Source organism: Eumetopias jubatus, unplaced genomic scaffold (genome assembly GCF_037043125.1).
Source record: "Eumetopias jubatus isolate StellerSeaLion01/CBP00866 unplaced genomic scaffold, mEumJub1_p1.0 scaffold_9, whole genome shotgun sequence".
Taxonomy (NCBI): Eukaryota; Metazoa; Chordata; class Mammalia; order Carnivora; family Otariidae; genus Eumetopias; species Eumetopias jubatus.
This window is the reverse complement of record NW_028274815.1, coordinates 79,807,644-79,824,678: the sequence shown is the minus strand read 5'-3', so window position 1 is coordinate 79,824,678 and position 17,035 is coordinate 79,807,644. Positions and strand designations below refer to the sequence as shown.

The 17,035-nt window shown below is 40.6% G+C and overlaps 1 protein-coding gene and 1 pseudogene across 2 annotated transcripts in view; one reads left to right on the top strand and one right to left on the bottom strand.

Moving 5' to 3' along the window:
* The window catches only part of LONRF2 (LON peptidase N-terminal domain and ring finger 2), a 37,558-nt gene extending 21,000 nt beyond the window's left edge, over positions 1 to 16,558 (top strand). The window contains exons 4-12 of one of the 2 annotated variants that reach the window (XM_028104016.2): positions 1,495 to 1,653; positions 2,182 to 2,383; positions 2,775 to 2,868; positions 3,150 to 3,264; positions 7,061 to 7,182; positions 8,550 to 8,708; positions 11,845 to 12,007; positions 14,524 to 14,673; positions 16,364 to 16,558. In XM_028104016.2, coding sequence (XP_027959817.2) covers positions 1,495 to 1,653; positions 2,182 to 2,383; positions 2,775 to 2,868; positions 3,150 to 3,264; positions 7,061 to 7,182; positions 8,550 to 8,708; positions 11,845 to 12,007; positions 14,524 to 14,673; positions 16,364 to 16,558 — 1,359 coding nt within the window. Of the gene's footprint in view, positions 1 to 1,494; positions 1,654 to 2,181; positions 2,384 to 2,768; positions 2,869 to 3,149; positions 3,265 to 7,060; positions 7,183 to 8,549; positions 8,709 to 11,844; positions 12,008 to 14,523; positions 14,674 to 16,363 lie in introns of both variants that reach the window. The other variant, XM_088026225.1, reaches the window with a different exon arrangement.
* LOC114209702 (programmed cell death protein 5 pseudogene) lies at positions 6,092 to 6,664 on the bottom strand (annotated as a pseudogene).
* Positions 16,559 to 17,035: the final 477 nt, after the last annotated feature.

Sequence of the window (17,035 nt, the reverse complement as noted above, 5' to 3'; positions counted from 1 at the left end):
AGAGGGAATGAATCTGTTCTTCCTCCTCCATTTTAAACCACCTTAGGTATTTGAGATTAGCTGTTATCTTTGCCCTAAGTCTTTCTTTGGACTGAACATCCTTTTCTCATGGAACAAAGTTGTAAGGTTTCCTCCTCTGGATGCATTCTAGTGTACCTCAGCATCCACATCTGACAGCGACACTTGGGGAACTTTTACCTTCCCTTGTGTTCATATCATGAAGTGTGTTTGTTTATTTTTAGCCTAATACCATCACACTGTTGGCTCCTATTAGAACCTTGGTTAGCCCAAACACCTAGATCTTTTTTTGTTTTCAGTGAGAACTTTCTAGCAGTACTTTTGATCCTTGTATTGTGCGATGGATTGGTCTTTGTTAATGCTGTCAAATTATCACTTATGGGTTTTGGCCATTGTTTCAACTTGTCAGAATAATACTCAATCTTAACATCGGCTCTTCTATCCCTGCCTGCTTTGTCCCACCTGCAAATTTCAGAATAACCTTAAAACGTATCTCAACTGCTCTTTACAACAGCTTAAGAAATTCAGCCTGAGCTCAAACTTAAGCAGATTTACAAAGGTCCCAGGGCCAGAATCTAGGTCTGGTGATTTCTTGTCTGTCTGGTGCCATTTCAGATATGATGTTTTTCCCTGTAGCATTCTGTGAGTGGTAGATGTCTTCTATCTCAGTGCCCCAACACTGCCAGCGTGTTGATGCCCATGAAATGTAGTAATCTCCCAGGCAGCCTTCTGCTGCTTTACTGGAGCCCCCCAGAGCCAGTGCTGAGGACACTGATGTCCCTGCTGAGTGCTGTTCCTTCTTGATACAGGGGTCATGGGTACTGGTGCACTGATCTGTCACATGAAGAACAGTGGCAGGTTCTTTTTTGGGTTTCGGTCACTCCTTTATACCTCTCTTAAGCCTTTGGATTCAGCTGAGTCCATGAGGTTTGGCAGGACCATCGAGTGACTGGCAGTCACTTCCCACCACCACCAGAGGCTAGTCCATGGCTCTTGAACTAGAATTATGGCTCTTCACCTGGTCTTCCTTTAAAGTTCTTTACTAGGTGGCTCTTCTGGTTCTCTTGTAAGTTGAGCAGTTCCTCTAGAAATATCTCAGTTGTGGATGATCACAACTTGGATTTAATTTAGGATCCCCACAACCTTTCCACCCCACTTTTCTCTCTTAACCATGAGCCTTTTAAGGATGATTTTCTGTAGCAGATATGTAAGGACCAGACAGAAAGAACTGGTAATACTCATATTTTATACTTGGTAAGACTAAGCTGGAAAGGGACTGGTAGCTGAACTGTCTAAAGCATTGATTATGGTTCCAGAAACTGGAGTTTTGAAATAGTGGCAGTTGGACTATGGTAATTATTCTTTTCAATGTGTTAGGCCTATTTGGCCTTAGAGTTTCCCTTGGATCTTTAAGACATATTATGTATTTTTCAAAAGTGTTTTAAAATTGTTTTTTTCTTCTTGGAAATTGTATAGGTAATATGCGAGGTGTTTTTTCCAGCCTCAGAAAATGTGCCTCAGAATTTGACATCTTCCATCCAAAGCAGAATATTGAACAGCAGGCTAAAGGCTCAGTGTGCCAGCCATGTAAACACCCAGCCTCTGGAAGAAGGTGGTGGTGCAGGGAGTTCTAAGGTATGAAGTGCATGTGTTTGTCAGGATTATCTTGATTAAGCTTTATGTAATGCCTTAATTTTGAATACTTACAAGTTATTCAGACTGTGGCATTATGTTAGTTGGAAGTACTTCTCAAGACTGGTTCTAGCTCCTCAACCTGAAAGTTTTTAAGTTTTAAAGGAAGTTGGTGGAAGTAATGAAAATAATTGAAAGAAACATGTAGAAACATTCAGGACATCACACATTGAGAACCCCAGGCATCAGGAGACTCGAATTTATTTTGGCGTGGAGAAAAGAAAACAGAGGGATGATTTGAATATATGAAGACTGATGTTCAGTTGATCTGTCTCAAAAAGAAGTATTCTGTATCTTACTATGGGAAGTGTAAAGCTCGTCTTGGAAGTTAATAGATGAAACCAATCGTGAAGGAAGAGCATAAGCCCTCTTTTTTCCAGAGATTTCTAAGAAAAGCTACTACATGAATATTGTTTCCTCTTATGCTATGATTTCTTTAATATTCAGGGTTCTTTTTTCCTACTTAACCAGAATCCATCTGAGAAATCTGATGTGTTTAGAAATACCAATTCTTCAGTTTTGTATTTTATACTGGGTCTGCACTTTGAAGAGGATAAAGAAGTGTTAGAGAGTATCCTTCCAGTAGCACCCAGCACCGGTTTAAAGAGACAATTTCCAAATGATTTGGAGGATGTGCATGACCTGAATGGCCCTGGGAAAATTCCCAAGAAAGGTCAGTAAGTTATTTTGTCATGGAGTTGTATGACTCCAGAGTGATAGAATGTTAGCTAATATTCAATATATTAAAAAAAATTTATATGGATAGTTTAATAATGAAAGGAATATATCAGCTTTATGATTATAGAACAGTTTAAAATTGTTAATCCTACAAAAACTTCATAGTCAGAAATAGGGAAAATTTAGTTATAACTTTTAACTTTTATTCATGCTCACTGTCCAGATAGGTTATTGTTATATATGGTTAATCTGATAGGAACTATTCCTGCCCAGCATGATTTGTTATATTGGTATAACACATTTTAGCCAGAGGAAATGCAGATGCTGCATGCTCTTGTCCAGATGAGCAATGTTAATTATAGCATTTTAAACTTTTTCAGAGGCAGATTCCTCACCTCAAAGGAACATGACCTCTAACATAGGAGAAAGTCCAGAGCTCTCCATAGATGTAACTGACTTTGAGTGTGCCCTTTGCATGAGGTAGGATGACAGAGAACCTGTGCAACTGTTTGAAAACCTCATCCTTTCTGAATTGGATATCCTAAACATAATGGGCTTTTTATTATCAGAGAAATTATGTATACCTTAGTAATAAATGATTTATTTTCAAAAAATTTGATAAGGAAAATCTCAGTGGAAATGGATATCCATAATTTCTACAGCTGTAAGGGAATTATCTTAAGGAATTCTCAGAAAATAAATAGATTATTTGAAAATCTCTTCTGGACATTTTTGGCTAAAAACTCAGATATATTTTCCAGGTTGCTCTTTGAGCCTGTTACTACACCATGTGGACATACGTTTTGCCTGAAATGCCTTGAACGCTGCCTCGACCATGCCCCACATTGTCCACTGTGTAAAGAAAAACTCTCAGAAGTAAGTATTTCTTCTGAAACAACAGGACCGTTCAGCCACTCCTCTCATCTCTCAGTAGATGCTCATTTCTGGGGTTGGCTTTGCTTCCACTACCCATTTACTAAAGAAAGTTGGATTTCTCCAGTCAAAGATAGGTCTTTTTCCTATCTGATTTCTCAGAAAGTACACAAGGGAAGTTTAGTTGCAGAAACAATTAAACGTCAGGGAAATTTTCAGGCATGAATTATAGTTGAGATATCCTGAAAACAGGTAACATAATTGGAGCTCTTACAATGTGTTAGTTATAAATAGTTGAGATAACATTACTGAGTTCTCACCATATGTTAATCATAAAGGGTTGCGATAACATTATGGCGCACTTAATGTGTGCCAAGGATTCTGTCCTTTACCTCATCTCAAGGTGAAGTCATATTGTAGTACTCAGTTTTGCATAGGATCGAAGACTTGATCACTTTTGACTACTGGGAAATCCCTTTGGTGTGTTGTCAGTTGTGTCTTTTGTCTGTAATCAAAGCCAGTAATACTTAAGATTCCATGGAGGGAAGCTATTTAGTTATGTCTAACTCAAAAATAAACTGTTAAATCTATCCTTAGGTATGGTAAATACAATGAACAACACTTAAAAGCTTTTAAAGGCCTTCTGATCAACTTTTCAAATTGTGAATATGTATCAATTCTATTGGGCTCTGTTGCCACTAACCTTCCACTAAGCAAGTTATTTAACCTCTTGGGGGCGACGGGTTTTTTAATCCATAAAATGATACCAATTATATTTGCCTTAATTACTACTAGAGATTAAACTCACTTAATGCACTTTAAGTGGGACAAAGTGGTTTTTTAAAGATTTGTCTATTTTTAGAGAGAAAGAGAGTGTGTGCATGTGCGGGTGTAAGCTGGGGAAGGAGGGTGGAAGGAGAGAGGGAGAGAGAGAATCTCAAGCAGACTCCCCGCTGAGCATGGAGTCTGATGCGGGGCTTAGTCTCAAGACCCTGAGATCATGACCCAAGCTGAAATCAGAATCAGATGCTTAACGGACTGAGCCACCTAGGTGCCCTAGGCTAAAGCGGTCTTTTTAAAACAAATGTCCAGTAAAATTTATTTTTGAATTTGATATGGTAAAGGAGATATTAGGTGAATTTTTAAATAATTGTAACATAGTTTACTGCCAAAATTTGTTAAAATAAGTTATAATTGAGACCTTTCTAAATCATTCTGTGTACATACTTGCTTTTTTAAATTGCATACATGCTGAAACTCTCTAAGTTAACCAGGACTCTCATCATGAATATGATTCATTGTACTATGTGCCATGTGTCATGATGACAGTGCTTTTGAGTAGCAGTTTCCTTTGGCGGTTCCTCCGCAGGTCCATTGCACTGTGTTTTGCTCTCTCTTCTTGCTAACAGTGGCATAGCATCTGGCCTGTTACCCTGTTGTACCCATGCTTGTCTGGGCTGGTGGGCCTGGAGGTGGCTTGTTTATCCCCAGACAGTAAAATGCATGTCTTTATGACTACTGTGTGTAACACAGACCCTCTGTTCACTTCCACGTTCAGTGCTCTCTGCTAGGGGCTATGTGATTAAGTAGTGCGTTGACATTGGCACTGTAATATAAGCTCCTTAGGGACAGAGACGACTTCTGTCTTGTTTTTACTCTATCTCCAGGGGCCAGAACACATAGTAGAGGTTCAGGAAATCCATGCTGAATGAATGATTGAATGAATGGGTGAATGGTTGAGTGCAAGTTCTGCATAGATTGCCAGTGTTGCAGAATTTGGAATATAACGAAACCAAATAAAATTAAAAATCATACCTCGCTCTTTCTTTGATGCAGAAACCCCTTCATGAGCTTAGACTTTCTCACATACATTATTATAAACACGAATCATCAACTATCTAGGTATGCACACAAGTCTTGGGTAACGTAATGCCAAGTAAAGCAAATTGTATTACTCTTCAGTAAATGGTGCCATAAACTAACAGTATAAAATATGGATGTCGTTAATAATACTTACTGTGAATTAAGTTAAACTTGTTTCTGCTGGTTATTCTGTTACTGAGGGTCTGAAACACAGTTGTGTCCCTGAGGCTGAACTCCTAGTTCTTAGTGACAGCAATACACATAGCTTGTTTCACACAAGCTAAAGGGAGACGTGGCACTATGTCTAGGACTCGCCCAGACGTAACTGTTAGAAATCTCTAGAGCAAGCCCAGAAATGCGGCACGTTAACAAAGCAACAGGCTCATATTGAGACCTAACAGTCCCACAGTCCTGGTGCCACTGTGGCTCTACACTAGTCCCTTAACCCCTCTGAGACCCCTCTTCTTTATTAGTGCATTGTAGACAATACTTCTGGGATAGGGCTATTTCAAGGCCTAACTTCATTTATATGAAACGTCTGTAATTGGTACCTGATATATATTAGGACGTTAGGGAAAAGAGCTGTTATTTGCAAATTCATATGCCTAAGATAAAAGTAGTGCACACACACACACACACACAGAGTAATATAGATCTTCAGCTACATTTGACCCTTCCAGCCACCGGGATCCTGGCACATTTTAATTCAGTTTCCACCTATTTCCCTTCACAACCAGCTCTAATTCCTTGGTCCCTCAGTCTCTTTCCCAATCCAAATAAAGTCAACTCTGCCTCTCGCACATGTCCATATAAGTAACAAAGGAAAGCTAGAGAAAAAGCCACAAAATTGGGAAGATTGGTTTCAGTTTAAATTCACAGTCTTAAATCTTAGACTCAAAACATTAGTAGTCATTCTTTTTTTGTTTGTTTTATTTTGCATAACAAGTTTATTTTTCTAAAAGGCATATAGACAATAAACAAAGTAAATAGTCAGATCTTCACTTCTACCCAGTATTATCTGTCCTAGAACTGTTCCATTAAGTTCCAGTCTCTAAACATCTTAAATTTCAATAATCGTCCTCTTCATGAGAGTCCATGACTTTTCTTCTGTTGAATTTAACTGTGGTTTTCTTTTCTGTTTGTTGGCTTACTTTTTCAAGGATTTCTATTAAACCTTGTTCTGATACCTTCCCACTTAGTTGTCCATATCTTGCCATCTGTATGAGGTAATTCTCTACTGCTTTAGGTTTTTGGGCTTTACAAGTGCTAAGTTACTTAAACGGGCCCGGGCTGACTGATCCAGGACTTGGGCTAAGGTACCGTTTCTCATTTCTGCTTCCCTGTGTTTTGCTTCCTGTTGTGCTGCATCGCCAAGATCCCCATGTTTCGCCTGCAGTTCGGCCAGCCTCTGTTTCCTCAGAGCCTCCAGCTCCTCCTCCGCCCTGGTGCGGCAGTCCGGGGACGAGCAGCCACAATCAGCGCTCCGGGGGCTCTCCCGCAGCGCCCCGGCGCGCGCACGACTATCCACATTAGTAGTCATTCTTACTATGCTTCTCTAGTAGCTTCAATTTTCCACTTTCTCGGGTGATTATTTCCCATTTCTCTTCTTTCGCAACATATCCTCCTCACTTCCTCTCCCTTCCCTAACATTGTGATACATGATTGAGAATGCAGAAGCCAGCAAGACTGGCATTCACTCATCCTTCCTCCAGGTGATGAACACCTTCTCCTGCCTTTTGCTCAGATGGGAGGAACTCCCCTGCCCCTGTCGCTACCCCAGGCTGACTGACCTCCTGGCTCTCCATCCCCATCCTTTTGTCTTCCCGAAGACTCTGTCCCTCTCCGCCCTGGTTGACCTTTTCTACTGGGGACAGAGTGCTTTGTACTCTAGAATGAATTACCATGTGGTATTATTTAACATTTCCTTTTGTTACAGTTGTTGGCAAGCAGAAATTTTAATATAACTATTTTGGCCGAAGAATTAATATTTCGATATTTATCTGATGAACTCTCTGATAGGAAGAGAATTTATGATGAAGAAATGACAGAGCTGTCAAAGTAAGTCCTCATGTTGTATGTACTTGGTTTTGAGTTCAGATTAAAGAAGGAAACCCTTGCACTCATACTTTTCTCAGGTTTTTATCCCCCCTTGGCAGAGAAATTAGACCTAAAAATAGAAAAAAATATTAATTGCAAAGAGTTTATGGAAATTTGATTGAAAGGGGTCATAAAAAATATTTCAAAAGTGTGTCCTCCTGGGGCCCCTGGGTGGCTCAGTCAGTTACGTGTCTGACTCTTGATCTCAGCTCAGGTCTTGATCTCGGGGTCATGAGTTCAAGCCCCATGTTGGACCCCATGCTGGGTATGGAGCCCACTTTAAAAAAAAGTGTGTCTTCACAAAATTATGTAGTTGCTTTTTGTATCTAAGTAAGTGGTACTGAATTTTTCAGAATTGAAAAGGCACAGTATATAGAAACAGGAGGGAAAACAGGTTTACCCCGTGAAATAGTCTTGACAGTTGTTTTTATCTTTTAAAGTGATTAGAGTTGTGTGTTGTAGCAAACTTTAACTATTGAGGTCTTATAATTCTTCCACTCTTTTTTATTTAGAACTCACTACCTTTTACTTGTACTTTTTGCTTTTATCAGAACTTTTTTCTCTTCTTCTTATTTATTTTTATTGAGGTAAAATTGATGCATAGCACTATATGAATTTCAGGTATGTAACATAATGCTTTGATATTTATATATATTGCAAAATGACCACCACAATAAGTCTTAACGTCCATCACTATACATAGTTAGCAAATTTTTTTTCTTGTGGTGAGAACTTTTAAGACCCATTCTCTTATCAACTTTCAAATATGCAATGCAGTATGATTAGCTGTGGTCACCATGCTGTGCATTACATCCCCAGGACTTACATATTTTGCAGCTGGAAGCTTGTACCTTTGACCCCCTTCACCCATCCCCCACCCAACCTCAGCCTCTGGCAAACACCAATCTTTTGTCTGTATCTATGAACTTGGTTTTGTTCTTCCTAGATTCCACTTGTAAGTGAGGTCATACAGTATTCATTTTTTCTGACTAATTTCACTTAGCATAGTGCCCTCAAGGTCATTAGAACTTTTTTTAATCATAGTCGTAAGCTATAACTTTTTCCAAGTAAGTTAATACAATTCAGCATGTTCTGTCTCATCAAATTAAATAAGACCGGCTTGGCAGGAAACCTGGTAAGCTGAGAACTTTCTCATGAGGTGGTCCTTGGCTTCCTTTCCCCACTAAAGACTGAGACAGGCCTGAGGGTTTTATGTTGTAAATGAGAGAATTGAGGTTGGCTAGCTTTTTCTATTTTACAGTGACTAATATTCCCCTTTGTTTCTAACTGCTCCTACTTCTAAGTTTACATTTTCCCTCACCCAACAGTCTGACCAGAGATGTCCCCATCTTTGTGTGTGCCATGGCCTTCCCCACCGTCCCGTGTCCACTTCATGTCTTTGAGCCCCGCTATCGGCTTATGATAAGAAGATGCATGGAAACTGGCACCAAACGGTTTGGCATGTGTCTATCTGCTGAGCACGCAGGGTAAGAATTGTCAGCATTCATAGGGTCCTAAATAAATACATAACTTGTTATTTTTCTCAAAGAACAATTTAAGATGATATTGAAAACTTCCGGTAGCTCCCATTACACAACGATGTCTAAGTCTGAGGCTATCTGTGATGTGGTCCCAGGCTTTTTTCTAGCCTCACCTCCTACTCCTTTCTTTCAGACATCATACTTGCTAGTCCACTACCATATTATTTGCCTTTCTCTAAATACAGTTCATATTCATGCTTCTTTCTGCCTGTAATTCTTTTCTAGTTCACCATCATGCAAACAAATCTAGTCTAACTTTTAGGGTCTAAAAAATTTGCTAAAAAATTGAAGGCTCTACCTACACAGCCCAGACAAATTTCAGTCTTATAACAACCCCAGCTCTTAAGCTCGTTTTACATCAAATTGGCAGGCAGCTCTGCTCCATGGCTGCTCTGGGGACTCTGGGTCCTTCCCATCTGTTGGCTTCCTTATCCCCTAGGGCTTTGTCATTACTGCATGGTTATGATAAGGTCACTACATGCAAGTTGTAGCTGGTAGAAGAGGCACATCTGCTCTGGAAGGATTTTGGAGAAAAGGGATACACATCACTGTTGCTCACACCTACTGCAATGGAGGCTGGGAAATGTAGCCCACCCATGTGCCCAGGAAGAAAAAGAGAATGGATATGTAGGACTATCCACTAGTTTCCACCATATATACCTAGGAACAGATCTTTTTTTTATTTTTTCAAGATTTTATTTATTTATTTGACAGAGAGAGAGAGAGAGCACAAGTAGGCAGAGAGGCAGGCAGAGGGAGAGGGAGAAGCAGGCTCTCTTCTGAGCAGGGAGCCCGATGCGGGGCTCGATCCCAAGACCCTGGGATCATGACCCGAGCCAAAGGCAGACGCCCAACCGACTGAGCCACCCAGGCTCCCCAGAAGAGATCTTTTTAAAGATATGTGTAGGACCTTTATGGAAAAAATTCTACAGCTTTATTGAAAAATATTCAGGAAGATCTAAATAAATGGAGAGAAATACCATATCCATGGATGGATGCATAGACTTTGATGTCATAGAAATGTCAGTTTTACCCAAATTAGTCTATAAATCTAAAGGAGTTTCAGTCAACATTGCAAGAGGGGTTTTTCATGGAATTGTTTGAGCTGATTTTTAGAATTATTATGGAAAAGTAAAAGATCAAAACCGTGATAGTTTTGAAGAAATCAGTTGAGTAAGATGGGAGAACACTCTCAAAATAAACTTAGAAGTCCTAGTAAGTAGATCACTGAAACAGAATATGGAGATAAGGAACAGATCCGCTCATTTATGGACCCCACATTTACATATAATTTTGTGAGAAAAGGCAAGCTGCTCACTGAAAAAGTGCTTAGAAAATTAGTGGGCAGTCCAGATGGAGAAAAATAATCTTTTCTCTGCCTTGCACCATATACACAAATTAACACATATTATTTACATTCTCAGTATGAAAAACAACATATAAAAATTTTAAGAGAAAACATTGGAGACTATAATTAGGAAAAGGGAAAGATTTTTTTTTTTTTTGTACAAGATGCTGAGAGCACATAGCATGGAAGAAGAGATTAATACATTTGAATATATTAAAATTTGATTCATCAAAATCAGCAAAAGCAGAGTGAAAAAACAAGTTCCAGAAGTTCTGCTTCCATGAAGAATACAGAACACTAAGAAGAGCATTACTCCAGACAAACTCTAGGATGTAAGTTTCTTGAACCTGTTGGTGAGCAGAGGTTGCTCACAGTAAGTGAGGAGAGGCAAGTCCCTCCAGGGAGAGCAGTAGACAAAAGCCTGGCTTACTTGTGACAGAGCGCAGGAGAAGGAGACCTGCAAGTGGGTAGGAAGAATTCAGCTAGTTTTTTGGGGGCCATGTTCTAATGACTTCATGTGGACAACCAGGAGAGTCCAGATGCTCTGGGAGTTACAGATGCAAGGGGGATTTGCCTTCATTCACAAGTTTTTGTCCACAGACAGGACAGGATGCTCATTGGAAAGACAGTTTCTGTAGCTGAGACAGGCTTTGGAGGAGCTGACATTTGAAGGCATTTGTCTGCTGATGGCTGGGGCAGGAAGTCCTCCCTTGAAGGGAATCTTCAGGGCACCTCCGTCAATGCCACCGGCTATGGGTAAGATAGCCCTGTTAGATAAGCAGGAAGAGATAGTTTTAGGAGAGATCCAAGTAGAGGTGTCCAGCCTTACAGGTGTGTGACTTGGGAACCGTCACTCATTGTTCTCTTGAAGGTATGTAATGAAGTTGTTCTTTCACTTTAGAATTAGGTAGCCTTGGGTTCAGATCTCAGGTCTAAATCTTGCCATGGCCTTACATAAGTTGTTTGATTTTTTTAAACCTTCCTGTTTTTGTGAGGCTTGAATGAATACATATTATAAACCACGCCATGTAATGCTTGACATGTAATGGGCTCAATCAGTCTCCTCTGGAAGCAGATGAGAGTTACAAGAGTGAGAGTGGTTAAGATCACAGGGGACAGCTTTGCAGCAAGGATGCCACCCTGGGTGGGCCCTGCGTGTGAGGGACATGTGGAGGAGGGAGGCATCTGTAAAGGGCTGTACAGGTCAGGGAGCACCACAGAGAGCAGCAGAGGGTGTTGGGTCAGTGACAGATCAGCAGGCTCATGCCAGAGCCATGTGTGACTTCCAGTGGGGTCATTTCAGTGGAATGGTGGGGTATGGAGATCTGCTGGGAAGCAGGAGATGAAGGCAGTGACTGTAGATGACTTTCCATAGCAGTTTGTTGGGAAGGACAGAGCTGGCCGGCATCAGTGGAAATGGGGAAGGAGGGAGCAGAATCTGTGAGTGGCATGGCAGCCCCCAGACATACCGTGTGCTCTCTGTACCCCCCTGCCGGTGCCCTGACCAAGGGGACTGAGGATTCTCTCCACCTCTCAGGTCCTTCCAGAGCACTAGCTTATTTGAACCACTGCAGCCCTAGCACACCTGTATGTTTTGCATTTAACAGAAGGAATCATCTGCAGGTGTCTCTTAGGGAAAATAAGCTTGCTGGTCCCATGCGGAGACACCATTAGTTTTGTTTGGATCTTCTGTGTTTTTAAAATCATGGTCATTTCTCCCAACTGTCCTGTCAGAATTTCAGAGTACGGCTGCATGCTGGAGATTAAGGACGTCAGAACGTTTCCTGATGGGAGTTCGGTTGTGGATGCCATTGGGATTAGTCGGTTCCGAGTTCTGAGTCACCGTCACAGAGATGGCTATAACACAGCTGACATTGAATATCTCGAAGATGAAAAGGTGAGGTATATTTTACTGCTGCGTGTTTAGCGGTCAGTCACTTTGTTTCCCTCTGCGCTGTGGAAACACTTGGTCGGATTTTTACTGACAAGGTGACTTATATCCTCCCTAATTTATTACCTCAGTGGATTTTTCACCTGATTTGGGACTGGTGGACACATCTCCTCCTCAAAAAAATTACCTTACTGTTGCACATTGCGAAATGCCTTTGTGATTTGTTGTCTCGGTGTCCCGGCTCAGGAGTTGGCAAACCTTTCCTACAGATGGCCATATGGTCAATACTGTAGACTTTCCAGGTCATGCAGTCTCTGTTGCAACTAGTCAGCTCTGCTCTTCTAGCACAGGAGCAGCTGTAGACAGTCTGTAAATGAGGTGGCACGACCCGTTTCCAATAAAATGCTGTTTACATAATAAACATATGCAATGAACAGGATTTGACTTGTCAGTAGTAGTCCATCCCTGTTCTGGATGCTGGTATTAGTTCAGAATGAGATACAATATAAAAAACAGTGCTTAAAAATACCTTCTAAAGCTCAGTGTAAAAGGTTTGGATTTCTTACCCCTTAAGAAATACTGATATGTCTAATAGAAATATCAGAACCCATATCTTGACAGATTAACAAAATGTTTTGAAGAGATTCTCAGAAAGATGGGTACAAAGATGTCCCTAGCAGTCTTATTCATTAATGGCCAAAACCAAGAAATAGTGCAGATGCTCGTCAGCAGAGGAATGGATAAACCAACTAGTATATTTATATAATGGAATACTACTTGGCAATAAAAATGAAGGAACTGCTGACACACAGAACAACGTGGAAGAATCTCCCACGTCTCTCAACAAACACATCTCTCGATGTGATGCTAAGCCAGGGAAGCCAGGCATACAACCACACATGCTGTGTGGTTCCATTTATAAATTCCAAGACCAGGCATCACTTGTCTCTGGTGTTGGAGGGCAGAGACTGGCTGGGGGTAGAGGGAGGGCCATTGTGGGTGATGGAAATGCCCCCTGTCCTATTGACGATCATGAGCCCACTGGTGTGTACGGCTGACAATACTCTGAGCCAATCATTAAGATTGATGCATTTTCTGCATGTAAATTATCCTGCAGGAAAAATATTACAACCACCTAGAAAGAGGAAATCCTTGGAATTACTGTATCCCTCTTTTGAATTCTTTGGTTCACATTTAGAAACATGGAAAGTGAGAGTCTTTAGCTGTCTGACATCACCCTGGAAGTCACTTTGGGGACGGTGATGTACATCCATGATGCCCATGAGAAGAGCCACACCCACAGCACCAGCACCATCCCTTTTCCAGCTGCTGGTTCTGGTCATCCTGAGCACAGGGGCTCGAGGTGCAGGGGAGCCAAGCACAGCAAGTCAACCCTAATGCCACAGGACCAGAGAGTGGGGTTTAAAGGATGTGACTGTGTGTGATTGTTTTCGGGGTCCCTCTGCTGCCCCAGTAACAAATCTGAGGAGAGGGTTTACTGACGTGGATGGTGATTTTTAGTGGTCTATGTATGTAAAATGAGAGCTTACATAGCTACAACATGAAATAATTTTGATGTTTTTTTTTTAAAAAAGAAAATCCTCTACTACCTAGAATGTTTAATTTGTATAAGTCAAATTGAGAATGGTTGTATGCATTATAATCTAATTCCTCAGTTTACCCTAGTTTTCAGAGATACTAGAATTTTATAACCAGAAAGGACCTGAATGGTTTAGTCCCACTTTGTAGATGAAAAACCCCTACCCTCAGGAGGCTGTGTGACTGGCTCATGAGAATCAGCAGTGAAGCCAGAACACACCGGGGTCACTTGATCCCCTGCTCAGTGCTTTTCCCACTTAGGTGTTCCTGAGTAGGACTGGGACATACTTAAAATGAATGACTTGGCAGTGAGATAGGCAGCCAGAAGCAAAGCATGGTAAATCTAAAGCGTCAGGCTGTGTAAGGCTGTGTAAGGCTGTGTAAGGCTAATGCAGAGAAGTGTGGTAGCTGTAACATGTTTTTTGGAATATAGTTTGGTGATATGGAATACAATATTTTAAATGTCTCACTCTTTGACTTGACAATTCTACTTCTAGGAAACTATCCTGAGGGAATGATGGCCCCTTCTCTCACCACCGACAACAAAAATAAAACAACCCCCCCTACTTTTGCATAAATATTTATATCGCTGTGTTATTTTTAAATATATCTTATCTGAATGGTGGAGTAAATTCTCAAATATAGGATTGCATGTAGCCATTGAAAATTACTCATAGTAATATGGGCTATGTTTATATTGTTAAGAGAAAAATCAGGACGTTATAGAAAGACAGGGTAGATAGATCTTCACTGTATAAGAAAAGTACAGATTTGTATGTTGAGCACATAATAGGTTTATAAAACACGAATCAATTATCTAAGAAATAAATGCCACGAATCCACTTAGCAAACGCGGCAGATGTCGCTACATTTCATGTGTAATAATGAATTGTTGAAATGGTGGTCCCTTTTTCCTTGATCAGGTGGAAGGTCCAGCATATGAAGAACTTACCAGTCTTCATGATTCAGTTTATCAACAGTCGGTTTCCTGGTTTACTTCACTTCAGGATCACATGAAGGAACAAATTTTAAGCCATTTTGGGTTAATGCCAGACAGGGAATCTGAGCCTCAGGTATAGTCTCCTTATTTCTTTTATAATGCTATTATCTGCTGCTATATAGTGTGCTAAGACATATTATTCTGAAGGAAAATTAGGCAGTACTATGCAATATACTCTATCGTGATCACTTATGAACCAATTCATTTATCGACAGCACAAAGAGGCACCTAATATAGTAACATGTGCCTTTTGGAGCAAAACAGTTAATGCTTTCTGATTAGTACTGCATAAAGGTAATTTCTTTTCTATCAAAAAAATTTATTCTGATTGGCTGTCAGCTTTAGTACTTTTATTTCTCTCCAACTATTTAAACCAACTGTTTTATTTCTTCTCCAGCTATTTAAATCAACTGTTTAAATCTTACGATTTAGAGAGTAATAATCCTTGTATATTGGCATGAACACTCCGTGTTTTGCACATAATATTGGCTTGCACCTAATAAACAGGTGTTGAATAAATGAAGAGAAAATCAAACTCTCATTAAATTAGAAGACTTCCTGCCTTCTGTCCAGCCCAGCTTTCTCTGGTGCTCTGCAAGCGTGCTTTCTGTGAAGCTGGCTCTTCAGGCAATGCCTGGCTTCAGGCTGTGAAGCAGTTCTAAGTGCAAATGAATCCTCTCCTCCTCCTCTGGGTGACAGAGCCAGGCAGGGATGGCTTAGGCTTGTGGCTGAGAGTATGTAGTTCCTTCTACTGTACATGCTCATCTTTCTTGTGGAGAGAGTGGGGCTGGAGGACCAGTTCTCAGAAGGTTTGGGGGAAGAGGAAATGTCCTTTGTACTTTTCCCATTCATTTTTATGTACTTTTCCTATCTCTTGAGGATTTCTGACGTCTCCCCCTCCCCGCCCCATGTCTTTTCCAAACTCAAGACCATCCTGTAAGCCAAAAATTATCTCAAATGTAATCCTCCCGATCTTTCAGTAGAATCTTCCTCATCCTAAACTAAGTTGACACCAGAGTCTACCCTCTCTAGTTCCCAGGTGGGATTCTGTGTACCTTTGGGGTGGGATTGGAGGAGAATCCAGGACAGGAAGCTGGGAAGCCTGGTTATCTTGGTTCTTAATGCCAGAAATACTGAGAACAACTTTATGACCAGCTTTGCTTAGAGCTCAATCCAGAAGTGTGTGTTTGGGTATGTGAAATAAAGGGTATCAGTTAGCATAATAATTCTTGTACAGTTAATTCGTGGTGGTTCCCATATATATAAATAACAATAATTCATATATAGATGTTTCATCTATGTGTGCACATTTATCGCATAGCTATTAAAAGCTTTATTATAATACTCAAACTTGTACACATAATTTTAGCCTTTCTAATATTGAGTTTTTGTGGTATATTTAAAACTAAAAAACAATAACACAGAACACTGGAAATAAAGGTAAAAATTATGGTCCTTTCATCCGATAGCTATATACTCCCAACTAAAGCTTTGAGAGAACAGAAGCAAGTAATTCATGAAATTTCCCTGTGGAATATGCTTCTCTTTGCAAGCTCTGTGTTTTGTGAGTTCTTCCACATTTAAATGTGTAGCAGGAAAGCAAACTTTGTATGTCAAGGGCTGAATGGATGGGAAGTAGACCTAAAATAGAAGGTAGCATTTAATTCTTGCTCCTGCCTTATTGGTGAAACAGAAGGACAGTATTGGGGGAAGAGACTTGTATTTTAGGTGATAATTTTGATTTGCTTTCATTTCTTTTGCAGAGTAACCCTAGTGGCCCCGCATGGTCCTGGTGGATCCTGGCGGTGTTGCCATTGGAACGCAAGGCTCAGCTGGCTATTCTTGGCATGATCTCCCTTAAAGAGCGTCTGCTTGCCATTCGGCGAATATTAGTCATCATCACGCGTAAGATGAATAGTCGGCAGGAGCTGGTTAATAGCAGGGAGAGAAATAATTAATTTTCTCTCTCTCTCAAGGTTTCTGGAAGCCCTTGTACTTTTGTGAAGAGTGCTAGGCATGGAGAATATCATCCCATTCATCATGCTTTGTAAAATGCTCGTTGATAGGGTTACAAAATGGAACACTTAGCAAACATTGACTCCTACTCAAATGTTAAAGGTCTGTGCCTCACGGAACCTGACTCTGTGCAAGATTAGTCTGAAGTTTGAATGGAGCCCATGGTTGGAAAAGAACCTAAGAGAATCTCTCAGAAGCAGAGGCTCTAGGGTGTAGTTCACTGACAGCAGGGAACACCACAGATGGTTGACGAGTGGTTTAGGTTTTGCAAGAAAGAAGGACCCTTTCCCCAGTGAAGTGTCTTCCTGCACCAGATGGAAACAGCATGCTTTGGTGGCTAGACAGGAAGGGGAAACCACATTTTTATCTGGAAGCAGATTTCTCAGAACACAGGCTAACTGAAAATGTGCTTAGGCTTT